The following is a 19,534-nucleotide window of genomic DNA, read 5'->3' as shown; positions in this document are numbered from 1 at the left end:
CAAAATTCCCCATTTTTCATAAACATAAACAAATTTCATCATTTTCAAAATAGACTAGATAAAGAAGCCAGCAGACGGTGCTATTTAGTTTAGTCTTTATAATTAAAAAAACCTTTTCATTAAATGATTGTTAACCACCTCATTAAAAAATGTTTTATAAACGGAAAGTAGATATTTAAAAGAATTTCTGTTTTTGCTACACAATTATTTTTTTTGCTACAGGCTCTCGCTTGATGAATTCTAGTCACTACGTAAGACCTCTTTGTTAATAAAAAGATTGCCGCTAAGTAGGCTTCATATTTAATGAATATCGGGGTATGTATAGAGTTGTTTCAAAACATAGCAAACTGACTTTTGCTACAGTTGCCTACAGCCAATTTGCCCTTTTATTAAACTCATGGTTCAATTTAAGTTGATACGCTGCAATATGTCTGACATTCTTTCAAAAATTTATGGGGCATGTGATACAAAACCAGTTAGAAACACGGGTTTTTCAGTGAAGCATTTTATTTTTTTTGAGTGAAATATTTCCGTATCATAGTCAAGTTGACTCAGCTACGATTTTAAATAAATTTTTGAAGCGCGACTTTTTTTTTTTTTTCAATTTATTTAACCTTATCAATAAAAAATTACAAATGTTCATCGTAAATTAGTAGAGTTTGGTTAGGTGTCACTGTTATAGTTACAATCTAGTCAATGAAGTGACACAAAATGTAGTAATAATAACACAATAATAGATAAATATAAAAAAAAAAAAAAAAATAAAGCAAAAACCAAACCACTTGTTTGTTAAAGAAATTACATATCGATATCAAGAAATTATATATCATATCAATTTTGACTACTTGTAACCTCTATATCTTATATAAACTATTTCTTTCTTTTGAATGTTAAAAAAAATGTATGTAAAAATAAAAAAATAAAAACTGAGCTGACTGTAGCAATTGCTACACTTGCTACATCCTGGATCCGCTCCAGTTTTGCCTAAGTTTTTTTGTTCATTTTTTATTAGGAATTAGTTTTAAAATTTTCTATTGGGGTTGTTTTGTCCGACTCATACTTTATGTGCATTTATCTTTTAATCATTTTAATGGTTTCATAATTATTAATAAATTCAGTTTTGTATATGAACTTTATTTTTTTAACTTTTTATTTTTTACACAAAACAAAATTGAAGTTGAACACTCGGTTACGTTAATAAAATACATCAGTTATTTGAGTTAATTCATATTTTTAAAGACGCCAAAGCATTTTTTGAATTAAGTAGGTTTTTATCATTTCTATTAATGCGTTGCAACTAGTTATTAATTTAAATTTATAGTCTAGTATTTATTTTATTTTTTGTCCTACTGTTTTTATAAATTTTAAACAATTATTTATTTTATAAAAAATTTAACGCAATAGTTATTTGAATACTTATAGAACCAGTATTTTTTATTGCACTATTCTTGATTATATATTTATTTGTATATAGTTTATATAAGTATATAGGGGAAAACGGGGCAAGATGGCAAACGTTTTGAAAGCCCTAAGTTATTGAAAAACTATCAGTCATGAAGCAGTAATGCTTTGTCAGTATGCTCATTTTATCATAATGATTCATTGCCTGCATGAATTTTTAGTTTAAAAGTAGAAAAACTTGAAATAAAAATTAAAATAAAAAGTTCATAAATATGTCATCTAGTCACATTTTTTTTTTTTTTTTTTATACATGTTTTATTTTACAACTACAAAGTAATTACAAGTTACCAATCACTGATTGGCAGTAAAGATATACAAATTTAAATCATAAATATAAAGTTCAAAATATACGAGGTAAATAAAAATATAGTTGCTTACAACTCCGAGACATGAATAAAATAAATACCAATTACAGCAAGATAATAACGTGTAAGTAAAAATAATCCGAGAAATATACCTCTATACTACTCCAATTAAAATAAAAAATGCAATAAATAAAAATAATCTGCTGATTTTTTGGAGGAGAGTTTAGATGTTTCACTATAAATTAATTTACCACATTTCAAGATAATGTTAGTGTATAAATATGATAAAAACAAAATTTGTGTAAGATTGATAAGAAGAAATAATTATTTGTAGTCATAGGAAGCTCGCAGAAGACTTAAGTCAGTCTTGTCATCGAGTACCTATTTCTTAGACGTGTAATACACATAAAAAATCAGTTGCATACGTGGTATATATGTACGTGTTACATATATACCTTATTATTAACATTATTTTTATTATCGATTTGTATTAAAAGTTAAGTTACATTTATTTATTCAAATTTAAAAAAATTCCTTACAGTTGTTTAATTTAATTATTGTAGATTTTAGCTTTTTTTTCAGAGAGTGTTCGTTGTTTAAGTTTAATAGTGATTCGTTTCTGGAAACTAATTTGTTAAATAAATAGGGACCACGATATTTAAGTGAGAATTTTGAGAGTCTTGTTGTTTCAAAAGGTATCTTAAAGTTGCCTGTTGCTCTTGTATTGTATTTATTTATATTATTTTTAAAAAAGTGTGCTGTAAAATGCTCTGGACTTAGTTTATACTTAAACATGAAAAGTATATTTTGAAAAATATTTATTTGGAATATACTTAGTGCGTTCATTTGTTCCAGTAAGGTTTGAGCATAAGTAAATTTGCTTTTATTGTATACTAGTCTTGAAGCGTGTTTTTGACGTAAGTAAAGTGGTTGTAATTTAGACATGACGGGGGAAGATGACTTATTATGCAAATTCTGACTCCAACTTTATAAAAATTTAAAAATCACTAACTAATCTAACTAAAGAAGCATAAAATAAACACGCATCGAAAAAAAATGTTTTTAAAAATATTACATTCAAAGGACACCATTCGTTATGAATAACCGAAAGCGAAGTATTTTTTTTGAAGCGAAAAAAGTAAACTTTTGCGTATAAAATTGCATTATTAGTATTTAAAAAAGCCATTTGACGTTTTAAATTACAAATTGTAATTATAGTTTCATTTTCACCCATTTTTAAGTTTTTTTGTTGAGTTGCTATATGAAAAGCCATCTTACCCCATTCGCCATCTTGCCCCGTTTTCCCCTACCATAATTTGAATTGTTACGTAACGTTTGTTTTCGCGCTAAAAATTAAAATTATTTATAAAATTATTCCCAGAAAAAGTTTGAAAAGATTTACATTAGGGATTACATCAATTGTAAGGATGGCACTTTTACTTATTTTGATGTAAAAACGCGAATTACTTTTAAGCGTAAATTACTTTACATAACTCATATAAAAATATATAATTTACCTTCATTGAAAAGTAATTCGTTTTTTTTTACATAAATTATTCAGGTCAACAAAAAAATTTTTTTTTCTGGTGCCGAGCAAACAATGTGTTTTTTGTATAGCATTTCTCATTTTGATTTCAAATATGCAACTCTTTTTTTACCATCACGTCAAGTTGTAAAGATATTTAGGTTCAAATCTTAAGTATTTAGGGTAAAGTCCCTAATATTGTCGAAAACAAAGTTATTCAAAAGTATGTCAACCTGGGTCACAAAAGAAGCGTATTTTCATAGAGATTTTAGAAAACATAAATATTTTTCTTTAAAATTTATTGACAAAAAAATTATCTAAAAAAATGCTAAAGACTCTTAAAAAAATTTCAACAAAATGTTATTCAATTGTTACTTATTTTTATTACAAATGAATAACATTTTTAAAATCTTTATGAAAATACGCTTCTTTTGAGACCTAAATACTTAAGATTTGAACCTAAATAACTTTACAACTTGACGTGATGGTAAAAAAAGAGTTGCATATTTGAAATCAAAATGAGAAATGCTATACAAAAAACAAATTGTTTGCTCGGTACCAGAAAAAAAAAAATTTTTTGTTGACCTGTGTTATATAACCTGAAAAACTTAATTACTTAGTTACGTTTTTTAAATGAGTAACTGTTACTTGAAAAAGAAATTTACTTTTACAAGTAAAAGTTATTGGCATTTTTACTTATACTTGTAAATGTTTATTTTTTGTAAATGTTTAATTTTTTTAAATTTTTTAACTTTTGTAAATGTTTAATTTTTATTTATACTTGTAAATTACTTTTAATGGTTATTGTGTAAAGTGAATTTTTTGGAAAAGTATTTTTGGTTATAATTATGTCAAAAATTTCATCGAAATATAATTTACTTTTTAAATGTGAAAAAGTTATTTATGAAGTAAACTTACGTAAGTATAATATTTAAAAAACATAACACTTACTTACAAAGTAAAAAAAAAAAACTACATCATAACAGCAAATTGCTTTTACGTGTAAAAATAACAAATTAGCAAAAACAGCTTAGATAAAAGTAATTTGAAAAAACTTGTTACTTAGGTTTACAATCGAAAAGTAATTTTTTTCTTTGAAATTTTATACTTTTATTTGTGAGTAAGTAAAATGTAAGTTATATTATTTACTTTCTCAAAGAACTGCCATTTCTTGTTGATTTAGCATTAATTTTGAGAAAGGTAGCGTATTTAAATCCATAGCCTGTTGGAGGGAACTTCTGGGTAATACTTCAGGTAATACTTTGATGTATGTGGGCAGTGTTTGTGGTGGGGCATCAGAAAAGGATTTTTTTTCACGTATATCATAAAGGGCAGTTTTATTATAATTAGGGGCAAATATAGTCCACATGCGGGTATACCAGTAGCGCAGAGACGGGCTACTTGCCGCATGAGTGCTAATAGGGGCTGCTAAATAATCATTGATTTTTTAATATTTTTTTTTGTTGTTGAGCAGAAATAAGTTAGTGACCATAATAAAACTTTGGAGAGGGGGGGGGGAAAGGGGCATAATTTCTAAGCTATGGGTAATTCATGCATGTGTAAACCTTGACTACGTAAAGGTTTGTTAGAGCGCGCTTTTTCTCCAGTTTTTTTCTTTGTATTTGCCTTTTCAATCAAGTATTTCGGATAGTAATATGACGCAATAAAAAATATTTGGAGTCCGCAAGGACTTCGACTGCAAAACTATCTGATATTATGTATATGATTAAAGGAGTGTTTATCAGATATTATCATTTATTACGCTTTATCATATATAATCTATTTGAAAAAAGATGGCAAGGAAAGCTGTTCAATCTTCTATTATAGGTTGTGACCACCCTAATAACCTCCTTTTTGTTGCGTTGGTGCCCAACCCGAAGAAGGATATTTAGAAAAATAAAATCTTATTCAATTAAAATAGTGCTTCAAAATAAACTTTTAATTTTTTTCAAACGTTAGTTTGACTTCACAAGATGTTTGTCAGCTATCAGTTGTCCCGGAATCTTGAGATTAATTTTTCACAACCTTCCAGATTAGCCAGAGCTCTGAAACTCCCAGTATTTGAGTAAATACAATAAAAGTACATATTATAATTGTTTTCAGAGCCAACTGGAGAAACCCACTTTTTTGAATCTTTTTTTGTTGTTGTTGATTTTACTTGATCTTTTAGACTTTACTTTGATTTTACTTTATCTTGACAGCATTTCTGTAGTCCCGATAAAAATGCATGTTAAATTTGTGTCCTGGTAAAGGGGGTCGTACCCTTATTTTTTTTCTCAAATATTTTGTTTTTCTTTAAAGTTTATAACTTTTTTGAAAGAAAAGTTTCTTGCAAAAATTTTTTTGTTTTTATAAAAAGACCAATTTAGAGTGAAGATATTTGCTTAAGGAATATAGATTTTTTTTTTTTTTTTAAATTTTATTTAACACATCGAACCGTTATTGTTTAAATAAACTTTTTTGTTATTATTTTAATTTTTTTAAAAAAGGAAAAATAAAGAAAATCATTTCACTATAAATACATAAAAATCAAATATTTAAGTGTTCGATTCCAACCAAATGCCGCTCTCTTGAAATTGGAACTCATGATATTTAAGAAGTATAAAGGTTGTTTAATACTATTATTTAAAATCAGCTGCGACAAGTTATAATTTAAACTTAAAATCAATTTTGAAAATTTAAGATTTTAGACTAATTTAATTCTTACTTAACAATGCATTGTGGCGTGAAAAAATTTATTTGTCTGGAAATTTGAAGTTTATATGATATTATATGATTATATGAAGCCTAATTAGTTGATAATTGCAGCGATTTGGTTGCAATTATGTTCTGAAAGTAATAAAATTATTTATATATATTTACACTAAATTATAGATATTTAAATTTTCTCTTGAAGTAGCATTATCAATACTCTCATCGATTTAAATGTTTCTTGTTTAAATGAAGAGTCATTTGGGAGACCATGTCAGAAATACGAAGATATGTCCTACCAAAGTAAACGTCGGCACGCATCCGTATTGTTAGTAAATCACGACCATGATAAAATCTTACAAGCAGCAGATATGGGGTTAAAAAAGAAAAAGTGATATAGTTTGATGTACGTAAAAGAATGTTTATCAAATACAGATTCTGCAAATGAAATAAAATGTTTTATTCAGGACAAAAGACAAGCTAATTGTACCAAATACGCCACTAAAGGGATTAGCATTAACGACAGCTATGAATCTATCGAAGACGCAATATCAAGTTATGCGAAATAACTCAATTAAGTTTAATGCAAATATATATCCTACATATAACAACATTTGCAACGAAAAAAAAAAGTTTTATCCTGATGGTATTTATATATCTGAAAATGGAATAAAAGGCGAAGCTCCACTGAAAGAGTTGTTACACCATACTGTTCATCGAATGCTGCAACTAACTTCTGTTAAAAATAAAATATCTCAACTTGATTCCATTGAATCCTGTATAGGAATGGGGCTTCGACGGTGCAAGTAGCCAAAAGCAGTATAAATAAAGATTTTCCGTCGAAAAAAACAACAATGATAAATGTAATGATTTTATGTCTGATCAAAGTTTGTTTTCTACTTGCCTAATGCCACTTAAGTTATTGTATGGTGTTATGACAATTTTTGAAAATCAAGTGCCTTCTTAAACGTGATTCTACCGCCCACTAAGAATTCATTATATTGCTGAAAAGCTTTAGTTTTGAGAGAAGAAAAAAAATACTTTGACAAGCAAATCAGTTTGCTTGAGGAAAGTACAATGATTATTGATGTAGAAATAATGGAACCAGAAGCTAAAAAGAAGCTTGTAATTGAAGTAAGCTTCGATGTTAAGCTTACAATGATCGATGGAAAAGCAGTTAACGCAATTTGTGACAACAAATCGACTCAAATTTGTAATACTTGCAAATTTACTCCAAGATCAATAAACAACTTAGATAAAGCTCTGCTCTGTTCAACAGATTCGCAAAGCTTAGAGCTTGGGTTATCGTCATTACATGCATGGATTCGATGTTTCGAGTGTATTCTACATATAAGATATATACTTGATATTAAAGAGTGGCAAATACGTGGACCTGGAAATATAAAATTAGCAGCTGTAAAAAAATAGTTTGTTCAGCGTGAGTTTGCAAAAATTGGCCTACAGGTTATACATTATACTATCAGTCATTAATTTGAATAAAGAAATTAACATAGCCAAATATAAAACATATTGTTTGGAAACAGCAAATATATTTGTTCGAGAGTACTCATGGTTTTACATGCCAGCCTCAGTATACAAACTATTCATTCATAGTAGCCTGACAATATCTAGATTTGTGCTACCGATTGGAATGTACTCTGAAGAAGCAATTGAAGCTTGGAATAAAGATTAAAAAAATATTCGCTTATAACACACTAGTAAATTTGATCGAAAAGCTACAATGACGGACCAATTCAATTATTTAATGCTTTTGAGTGACCCAATTCTTTCATCTCTAAGCTATGCAAGATCAAAATGTAAACATAAAAAAATGAATCTAGAAGGAGATGCAGTTGATCTTCTTTTTCAAGTAAATGAAAAGGAAAATACAAAAGATGCTAATGATGATATATTTACGTATGAAGAATATAATAAGTTGGATGAGGATAATGATTTTGATGATAAAAGTAAGGAACTTAAAAAACCAATATACATAAATGAAATAAGAAATTTAAATGAGCACAATGACATTATCGGATCATCTAAAAATGGAAACAATGAATTGCCATTTTATTACTATGCTGACTTTGAATTTAATGACTAAAATTTTATTTATATTTATTTTACCTTTTAATTCGAATGAAATTATTATGTGCACTTATTTGTAAAATAGAAATTAATTTTTAACCTTGAGCTATAAAAAATAAATTCTCACTTTTCAATGTTTATTTATTATTTTTATGTTTATTTATTATGTTTATTTATTATTTTCAATATAAAATATAGTTAGTGTAGTTCACTAAAAGTCTATATGCAGGATGTTAGTGACTAATAGGTTACCTATTTTTTAACATTTATAGTATATGCAAGTATCTAACTTCAATTTTCTTATAGTGTCTAAGCTAATTTATTATGCTTAAGGCTTTTTTAAGTTTTTAACGTTACAATTTTTTAATCAAATCACTGCAATTATCAACTAATTAGGCTTCATATAATCATTTAATATCATATAAACTTCAAATTTCCAGACAAATAAATTTTTTCACGTCACAATGCATTGTTAAGTAAGAATTAAATTAGTCTAAAATCTTAAATTTTCAAAATTGATTTTAAGTTTAAATTATAACTAGTCGCAGCTGATTTTAATTAACAGTATTAAACAACCTTTATACTTTCTAAATATCATTAATTACAATTTTAAGAGAGCGGCATTTGGTTGGAATCGAACACTTAATTATTTGATTTTTATGTATTTATAGTGAAATGATTTTCTTTTTTTTCCTTTTTTAAAAAAATTAAAATAATAACAAAAAAGTTTATTTAAACAATAACTGTTCGATGTGTTAAATAAAATTAAAAAAAAAAAAAACTATATTCCTTAAGCAAATATATTCACTTTAAACTGGTCTTTTTATAAAAGCAAAAAAAGTTGTCGATTTTGAACTAAAAAATATATCATAAAGAATACGTGGTCGCAGCTGGGTTTTTATTTGAACAATAACTGCCGTTTAGTAAATGCAAAAATCAAACAATCAAACAATCTTCGAGTGGCATTTAGAAAAAGGAAGATGAGGAAATTTAGAAAAACACCTTTAAAATACGAACAATTCTAAGACATATTATGAATAAATTAAATACAAGTATATAACTAAAACATATACTTTTTATAAGCACTAAGTTAATATGTTTGTTTAAAATAAAAATAGTCCAAAGCTTTTTTAATTGAAAAAGGTATGTAGATTTTGAGGATAAGTATTTTTGAAAAAAAAAAAAATTTGACAATTTTAAAGCCATTATGAATGGTTCTAGCAAGCTTGCCTTCATCTCAACTAATTAAACGAATACAATTTTGAGTAGAGTACAGCACCTATGTTTCAATAATAAAGTAAAAACAAAGTTTAGAAGATTTGACTTTTTTGGGACTTTTGGCCACGGAAAAAAAATTCTGGCCCACTGTGCACCGGCTGAAGAGCGGCAAAACGCTTGGTTGTCAAAGCATTTTTAAAATGGCATTGGTAAGTAAGTCGCAGTACGCTGAGTTTTATTAACACAAAGCCAGAGCTTGCATACGCCGTGGTTCAAAACAAACGCCGTGGTTCAAAACAAGTGTTTATAAGCTTCGCAAATACAATGATCTATTTAAGGTCCATACAGTGTATAGTATTAATACACTGGAAAATAAAGTAATTGTTTTGTAACCAAGTTTTATAGTTATAAATGAACGGATATTAGATATTAAATATTTTAAAAGCACCAAATGATACAAATTCTTACTAGATTTTATTTAAAATTAATGCTTAAAGTTATAATTTTGTGGTTGTTAAAAACATATGATTATTGTGGCATAAATTTAAATGTTTGTTTCAAATAAAATATTATAATGTATATGACTTGAAGTATTATTTAAGTATTAACTAAAAATAATAACATAAAGTACTCTGTGATGTTGCTAAATGAAAACAATTACTTGTTTCTCGGTATATTTATTAGATACATATTTTTTTATAATTTAACTCTATATTAATGTATATATATATATATATATATATATATATATATATATATATATATATATATATATATATATATATATATATATATATATATATATATATATATATATATATATATATATATATATATACACATGCGGATCATCTTACAAATTAATTAGGCAATGTTTTCATCACATAATTATTATACTAAGAGTGTGTGTGTCTTGCCCCTATGTAAAAAGTAATGATTTTAAATTAAATTATGAAAGGTTTCAAACAATATCAGGCCATAATTCTTCAATTTGGTATATTGGCAGGGTTTATAATTTTTAACACATATCTGATCTTTTTACTTAGAAGATAAGTTTTTTTTGTGCTGAGTAGTTAACAACTATTCTTTGCAACTGTTTTTTAATTCATTTTTTTCTATTTGAGTTGTTATTTTGCTTCATCCAATTCATATAACCTGATCTTTTGTTTAGCTTTGATTCTTAGGAGCTTTTTAATGAAATCCTGCAGTACTAAAATCTTTTTTTTTCTGCAACTTTTTGTATAAAATATTTAGTTTAATAAATATTAGGTTATTGATCAGAATGTTGAGTATATGATGAATGAGGTGTTTTAGTGTTTTGAAGCTTTATTGTTGAGTTTGTTGTTGTTGTTGTTGTTGTTGTTGTTGTTGACTCAAGCATCTGCACTTTATTCTTAAGTTATGTAATAGTCATTGATACCTGTTTAAAAAGCCATAATTCTTCTTTTTCATTCATTTTTAACTAATACATAATAATACATAACTTATGTATTATGATGTATGACAGCTGATGTAATAATGCTTAATTTTTTGAAATAAAAAGAAATAATTTGATGCTCAACTTCTAAAGCAGATGAGTGGAAATCTAAGGAAATTCAGCTACAAATTGGCCTTTTTTTCTTTTATAAATAATTTTCGTAAACCTCATAAAAACTCGGTATGTTTGTGATTTAATATTATGCTTCTGATTACTATTATCTTTTTTAAGTTTGGTTTTTTTCTTATTCTGATGTGCACATATTATATACGCTTATGCCACCTCAAGGGTTATGTTTACCATGGTTAAAAAACTGCTTGGATGGCAACCGGGTACTGAATAAACTTTTTCAAATACTATTTATCTTTTCATTATATGATAGCAGATTTTATTTTCAAAATAGGTTTATTAGTTTTACATGGAAAAAAAAAGGTTGATCTTATTTAAAATCCTCAACCATATTGGAAAATAGAGAATCAGTATGTCAGGTAGTCTTTTTTAAGGTCATTTAAACCATCCTAATTTAACCGTTTTTTTTAAGGTAAATTAAACCATCATTTTAAGCGTCTTATTATGTGGAATAACAGTTTCATTTTTTATAAAAATAACATGTTTGATATTACAGTTAGTTAGGAATGATGGTCTAGTGTTTTACTTTTAAAAATGAAGTTGTCAGGTAATACGTGTATTACTTTACTTTTGTATTGTTTTTTTAAAGATATTTCCACAGCTTTTTAATTAACTATGCTTTTGTTTTTTTAAAACAAGGTATTAACTTTAATATTATATTGGTTTTATTACGTTTTATTGAATGCAGATACACTCATGCCGTGGAGTTCCTTGCAATCAACTCGCTATTTGATATAAGCCCTTCAAAATGTCTTTACAGACTGAAAAGTTAGTTTATTATGTTTATTCTAGTATCTCTTAACTGGTTGATTTCTATATTTCGATTATTATATGAGTGTTTTCTTTCAGGGCTACATTAAAAGTCTGCAGACCGCTACGTGAAAAGATTTTCGTTTAACGTATTTGTTTTTCTACAGTATGTAGTATTCGAATGAAGTATGAAATGTTTCTTTTTATATTGAAAAGATTTTAAAAAAAGAGTCGTCAAACGCAATTTAAACATTAATTTATCGAGATTATACATAATGTTTTACATTATATTTTATTATGATTGTAATATGTAAATTCTACTTGTAAATCTGAATCTTAAATTAATTTTTATTGTTATTTTAGATTGTACTTTATTCATATTTGTTACCCGGGTATAAGGTTAAAACGTCAAGATTTAGGCTAATTGATTTACCATAAGTGTTTGAGCTAGTAATGTTATTTAATAAATTCGAAAAAGTTTAATATGTGTCATCTATGCATTGTTTTGGATATGGTCAAGTAATAAAAATAATAAACATCTTTGGTAAAGATAATTGTCTAAGTTTAAAGAAAAGTACAAAACCAATAATAGATAGGTTTATTCCTCGAAATTGAAGCGCAAATTACAGAAGGTCCTATATCAAAACGCTTTGGCTTACCGCCAACCGACGACTGTTGAAAATTTAGCGTTTTGCCGCCATTTGTCCGCTTTTGAATTGCTACTAACGGTCCAACGTAAATACGATGTGCAAGCCAACGCGGCAACACAGCGAGCATAAGTGCTGACAGCGGTTCATTGTCGGTCTGACTACTTAATGTTTGCTGGGTTAGTATTAATTATTTTGTCGGGAGAAAATAAGTTAGTGGCCCTGGTAAAAAGTTTTTAAATAACTGATGTAAATAACATCAAAATTAATTAAAAAAAAAAAAGTAAAGTTAAAAAAATAAAAGTAATTAACTTGTTTAATGAAATTAAAGTAATTAACTGTTAAATGAAATTAAAGTAATTAACTTGTTTAATAAAAAAATGTTTATAACTTTCCCACAAAAACTATGACCATATAAATTTTGAGTAACCTACCCAATCATTTAGGGAGTTTAAAACATTATCTTTAACTAAGTTATAAGTTCGTCTGACAATCAAATTCTGTTCCTCATTCTAAAGATCGGAGCAAAAGTTAATTTAACTCTTTTTTCGTGAAAAAGTAATCGAATGACGCGGACTTGAAGTTTTTCGAAGAATAACGAAGAAAATTAAATTTTTATAAGTGACTTTAGTGTACAAAACTATTTGTATTTTTAAAAAAATTATATAGTCATCTTCAAATTATTATTCTTTTTTATTATTAATTTGATAATTTTCAGAATTAAATTTTTTTTCAAATTTAATTTCGTCATTGATTTTTTTTTTTTTATTACGGAAAGACATTCCTTAATTAATTCCTTCAAATTATTATTTTTTTTATTATAAATTTGATAATTTTAAGATTAACTTTTTTTCCAAATTTAAATTCGTCATTGATTTTTTTTTTATTACAGAAAGACATTCCTCATGAAGTGATTGATCTTTAATTTTTATCATTTTTAATTTTTCTAAATTTGCCGTTACAAATTATGTATTTTCGTCTTTTAAAATATAAAAACGGTAGGGACAAGAAGACGTCAAAAATAGTCTTATTGGCAAGCTACTAAATATCGGTAGATAATAAAGTCATTAAAAACTTATCAATAAAAATTGATGATCATGTGTTTTTTTGAAGTTTGAGTTTAATAAGTTTTATTTTTTTTTGTATATATATCAGGGCCGTAGGAGCAAAATTTATATTGGGGGGGGGGGAGGGGGGGGGAAAGGGGCAGTACTACCCGAAATAGTTTTAAGGACCTTTTTTTGTCATTTTTTCTGTCAAAATTATTTATTTGAAAAATTATTGGGGGGGGGGGGGCAAATTCCTCTGCTGCCCACCCGGTTGCTACGGGCTTGTATATCTAAAAAATTAATATATATGTTGCTGAAATACCGAATTTTCCTGTTTTAGAAAAAGATGAATCTAAAAGATCATTCTAAAACAAAAGAAATATTGCATAAATAATAGAAGTTTTGTATAATTTTATTTTTTTAACATATAAACAAAATGGTTTAAAAAAATGTTATCCATGAAAATGTAAATTAAATAAAATACAAGATTTAACTTTAAATTGATTTAAATACAAGTATTGCGTGGTATTATACCATTTTAAAAGCGATGTAAAAAGGTTTCATAATTTGAAAAATTATGAAACCTTTTTACATCTTTTTTGAAATGGTATTTTTTGAAATGGTAAAATTTGCGTCGATTCCTTTTATCAACAAACCGATTAGAATTACTTAATCGACAGCATCTTTAAGTATTATTAATAGTTACGTACAAATAAGGTCTTTTAATGTGTTGTTAAAAACCATATTAAACTCATCTAAAGACTTTATGGTAACCAATAATATGATGATGTCTACTTGCGTAAATTCTGAGATGTAATATTAATATAATTATGAAAAACCAATGATTTTGGTTAATAAATATACTTTTGGTAAGTAAAACATACTTAAGTCCCAAACTTTAGTATGTTTTTGTTTTATCACTTTAGAATGTTTAGGAAAATGTTGAAACAACCACCTAATTTGGTTTGGGTATAAACTTTATATAACCATAACCTTTGAATTGTGAATTTTAAAACTATTCAACTTAAATTTAGTGTAAGAAAATAAAAAATAAAAGTTAAAAATTTGTTGCCCTCACATTTAGGGTAAAGATAGAAAGATAATGTTTTAGGGTAAAGATATAAAGTAAATGTTTTAGGGTACTTTTGTATCCAGGCTCTAATCACACAATGTTTCTTTCTTTATTTACTTATAAATTGTTTCTACGCTACAGCTTAGATTATATGTGTATTACACGGTGGCGTATTTTTTTGTATTTTGCAGAAACTTCCAGAGGAAACTGAACTTATTTCTGATGCAAATTTATATATTTTTTCTTTACTACCGATCAGAATAGTTGATGAGATAACTGGCGCAGTTGTTTGGCAAAATCCGGCTCCTTCATCTATACGTTTTTGTCAACCTGTATACATAGAATTTTGCAAAGAGACTCCTTAGAAAACTAAAAGTTTTTGTAAATGAAATAAAAAGTCAAATATACTCTTTACTTGAATTCCTTGTACAACTTTTGTTAATTACAGCTATCTATAATTAACAAAAGTTGTACAAGGAATTCAAGTGAAGCATGAACTTTTTTTAACAATGATAGAGGGAAAAGTGGCTCAGGTATTGACAGATACGCCTTTTGCGTCTACATGTACAAAATGTGGAGCTACTCCACGACAAATAAACGATTTAAAGTGTCTGCTAGGCCTGGTAATGAAAGTTTGTATCAATACGGACTGTCATGCTTGGATTCAGTGTATGGAAATGATATTACATATTTCCTACAAACTGTCTTTCCAAACATAGTCAGCTAAAAGTAAAGGAAAAAAACGATAAAAGAAATAGAAAAAGATCTTGGTACTGAAACGTTTCCGTGAGCAACTAGGGTTATTCGCCTAAAAATAAAACAGTTAAGTGGTAATACAATGATGGTAACACTGCTAGGAGATTCTTTTACAATGCAAGCTGCTCTTCTGAAATCATGGGAGTATATGAAAATTTGATTAGGCAACTTTACATAATTCTACAAGCACTCTCCTCAGGTGTTATGATAGATGCTGAATGTTTTGGTACATATGCTATAGAAACTCCCACATTTATGCGAGTAATTATAACTGTTGCTATATGCCGTCTTTAGTACACAAAATTTTACTTCACGGAGAAAATATTACAAAACACTTTGCAATACTGCCTATCTGTCAACTTATATGCGTATAGAAAGATACGCAAGAACCCCGTAATAAAGATTATAAAAAGTTCCGCGTTCATCATGCCAGGAAATAAGATTAGCTGCAAATGAGGACGTATTTCATACTCTTCTGTACACTTCTGATCCCTACATCACCAGCATTACAAACCTGTACAGCAAAAATGTCCAAGAACTTGATGAAGATACTTTGCAGCAACAATTAAAAAATCAAAATAATAAAGCAATTAAGCCTAATAAGGAAATTGTTTGTTAAAAAGTTTAAAAAGTACGTGTTTGTTTTTTGTGTAGAGTTTAGCCGAAAGCTCATATAAATGTTTTTTTTATATACATAAATTTAAAATCAACATATTTTCCAATTAGATAAGTTTTATGTACTTTTTGCTGTTTCGAATAATATTTTCCAATTAAATAAGTTTTATGTATTTTTTGAATTTATGTATTTTTTGCTGTTTCGAAAACTTTTTTCATATAATTAAAAAGAACGTGTTTTACTTGAAAATAAAAAAAATGACAATTTTGAAATTTTTGATTTTTATTTACAAATTTTATATTTAAATTTTTTTTATATGAAAAATATTTTCTTAGAAGCATCATATACTACTTTACATTTGTGCAAAATTTCACTTAATCTTTAGTAACAAAAAATTTATCTATTTTTGATTCAAAACAGACCTTTATTTTCCACAGTGCATGGGTCTAATGCAGCAAGTACAATCAAATAATAATATTTTTGGTATTCAAACTAGGAAGCAGTTAAGTAAGTCAAGTAATTGTGAACTTGTAATATGTATGTCCTCTACAGTCAAACAATAAATTATATTGTCAGATTTTATAGTAGAAATTTTTGTCATCCACAAGATTTTTGTGTATTGATGTCATTTGTTGATTTTATGCGCTGAATAATATCATGAACAATCATCTTTGTTAATTTATAAGAAAAAACAAAAAATTGCAGCACAATAATAAAAATTAAAATAAATAAAAAAATAAATAATAAAATAAAAACATTACCCTTGAGTGATTTTTTAGCTGCCTCTTTTAGGTTCACATTTTTCAATTCTAAAAATTGGTAAATTTTATATTAATTTTTTTCTAAAAAATGTTTAAATCAGGTTTATAATTCTATGCAATAAATAATAAAATGTAACTCTTTTTTAAACTTTTTCAATTGTTTAAATGAATTTAAATTCAGTTTATAATTCAAAGATTATTTGACACACATTGACAAGTATTACTGGAATACTTAGAAAAGTTCATGTAACTGATTAATTTATTTGTAAAATCACAACTTGTAGAATATTGATTTACAAAAAGCCATTCAAACCCTGATAATAATATTTTATTGCAATTTCAAGATATTTTTTTTTCCTATTAGATCTTATTGTTGTAATTATTACAAACAATATTATTCCCATAATTAACATTATTGCCTTAGTTTCTTGTTGTTCTTATTACTACAATTAATACTATTACCATTGTTTGTTTTGCTTTATTTTCTTTTTATTATTATTTGCTAATTATGTTTTTTATGTTTACTTTTGATGTATATGCTTGTATAAGTAATATTAAAAAGTATATATTAAAACATGTTTTAATACTTTTAATAGATGCAATTTAATATATTTAAAATATTTAAAAAAGTTCAGATATTTCCAGTCTCTGCATAAATTTACTCTACTAACCTGTGTTTTTATATTTATATATATTTTTTATTTAATTATACTGATATAAATATATTGATATTCACTAAACTTTTTTTTTAAATTTGCTATTTATTTTAACAAAATTTATTTCAGAAGCAAAGTTTATTAAAAACAATTATTTTTAAAAAAGTATATAAAAAATCTCTGATATAACCCTAAGGAACACAATTCATATATAAAAATACAATTATTATATATGAATACAAGTTACCATTGTTGGTAAACGTCATATATGGTACAATATGAACCATTGAAATAAAAATGAAATAGATTTTTATTACCAGACAAATAAATACATGCTCATGTGATAACATCTTATTTTAGAGTTTACACGCTATGCAATGATGGAAAGGTTTAACTAAGAAACTGAAAACAAATTTTCATCAAATCATACAAAAACAGACAACAAATGTAGAGTAATTATTATTGGTGATTTGCATTTATCTCTCCCTAAAATCCGCCACTGTAATTATCTCAGCACAAGATTCCACTTCTTCACATAGATAATAGTTTAGCAAAACTCAGCTATAATTCTTCGACAGAAAATACGAAAGTATTATGAGTTTGGACAAAAATACAAAGGTGGAATAACTGATGTATTACGTTTTTAGCCAGGTTTTTACAATTTATATATTATTTACAAATAACATTGAACTTAAGCGTCAGCGTGGCACTAATTCCAATCGGCTTTCGAAATACCGTTGGTTACAAAAATACCTCCTGGCAATACGCTGCGTCCATTTTATACAGACGCATGTAGAATTTAGCGGATTTACAGTGTTACAGTGGTAATAAAATTGTTCTAACTGTACATTTGAATAAGCGTATGTAAGAAAACAATGATCCATTATGCATCTGATTATTAATTATCTTGATTGTATTAAAATAATTAAATTTTTAATATTCACGTGGCAATTTTCTATAGACGCACTAAAGTTTTGACGAGTTTTTACGAGCAACTTTCTATAGACGCACTAAAATTTTTACGAGTTTTGTCGCAAATTTCTTATATTCTGTAGTATTTTTTATTTTATAAGTCGAAATTAAGTTGAACTTAACCAAAAGCCGAAAGGAAAGGTCCTTACCGATATTGAAAAAGGTCAAATATTGGCTTATCATTGAGAAAAAGTTCCAAATCGAGAAAGTGCTAGAGGATTGAAGAGATCAGATCACGTTGTCCGTAATTTCTTGAAAAATCCAACAGATTATGCAACAATCAGGAGGAAACCAAAGAAATCTAAAGTTTCTGGCCTTGAATAACGCAGAATTGTTCAACTCACATCAAATTCATCAAAAAGTTTGAAAACATTGGATTTAAATATTTGCAAGGAGCCAATTAGGAAAGTTCTTAAAGACAGCCACACATTGTACGATCAAAAATGAATAAAGCACCAAATTTGAAGCCCGATCACAAACAGAAACGGATGAAATTCGCCCGCGAAAACATGGCACGCGATTGGGAACGAGTAAGAAATTTTACATTAAATTCTCATGAATACGCAATACATCTAAATAGCTGAATATTTTTGTTTTCATTACCAGGTGATTTTTTCGGACGAGAAAAAGTTTAATCTTGATGGGCCTGATGGTTTTAGTGGCTGCTGGCGTGATTTAAGGAGAGAACCTAATTATTTTTCGACAAGGAATTTCGGTGGTGGATCTTTGATGGTTTGGCTTGGGTCTTGTGCAACAGGTAAGTTAAATTTAGCATTTACATCTTTTAAAATGAAAAGTTCTGAATACATTGATGTGCTAAAATTATGCTTGATTCCATTTAAAAACAAATATCGACACAAAAAGTTTATTTTTCAACAAGACAACGCCAGCATTTACACCAGTAACGAGACTAAAGCTTGGTTTGAAGCTAATAAAATTGAGCAAATGTGGTGACCTGCTCTCAGTCCAGATTTGAATCCTGTTAAAAACATTTGGGGAATCATAGTATGACGTATCTATGCTGACCAGAAGCAATATAACTTTGTGGCAGAGCCAATAGTAGCGGTACCATGATGCTGGGAGGATATGGAGCCAAAGGTTCTGGAAAACTTGGTGGGAAGTATGCCAAAACGAATTTATCAAGTAATTGAGCGCAAAGGAGGTTCAATCGAGTAATAAAAATGTGTAAAAACATTTTTTTTGATAGCTTTGTTACAAAATGTGAACTGCGTCTATAGAAAATAGTCAGCTATCTTTTGAATTTAATTCTTTTATGATTGGCCTCTTTTCAAATTTGATATTATTTTTTGATAAATTTCAAATTTTTTTTAAGACTTTACTTATAATTTATTGAAATACAC

The 19,534-nt window shown here is 27.0% G+C and overlaps 1 protein-coding gene across 1 annotated transcript in view; it reads right to left on the bottom strand.

Annotated features, from left to right (window-relative positions):
- The window catches only part of LOC100208799 (uncharacterized protein ZK643.6), a 42,480-nt gene that overhangs the window by 10,896 nt on the left and 12,050 nt on the right, over positions 1-19,534 (bottom strand). The window contains exon 2 of the mRNA XM_065816487.1: positions 16,546-16,593. Coding sequence (XP_065672559.1) covers positions 16,546-16,593 — 48 coding nt within the window. The remainder of the gene's footprint in view (positions 1-16,545; positions 16,594-19,534) is intronic.

This window comes from Hydra vulgaris, chromosome 13 (assembly GCF_038396675.1).
Source record: "Hydra vulgaris chromosome 13, alternate assembly HydraT2T_AEP".
NCBI classification, from domain to species: domain Eukaryota; kingdom Metazoa; phylum Cnidaria; class Hydrozoa; order Anthoathecata; family Hydridae; genus Hydra; species Hydra vulgaris.
This window is presented reverse-complemented; position numbering and strand designations above follow the sequence as displayed.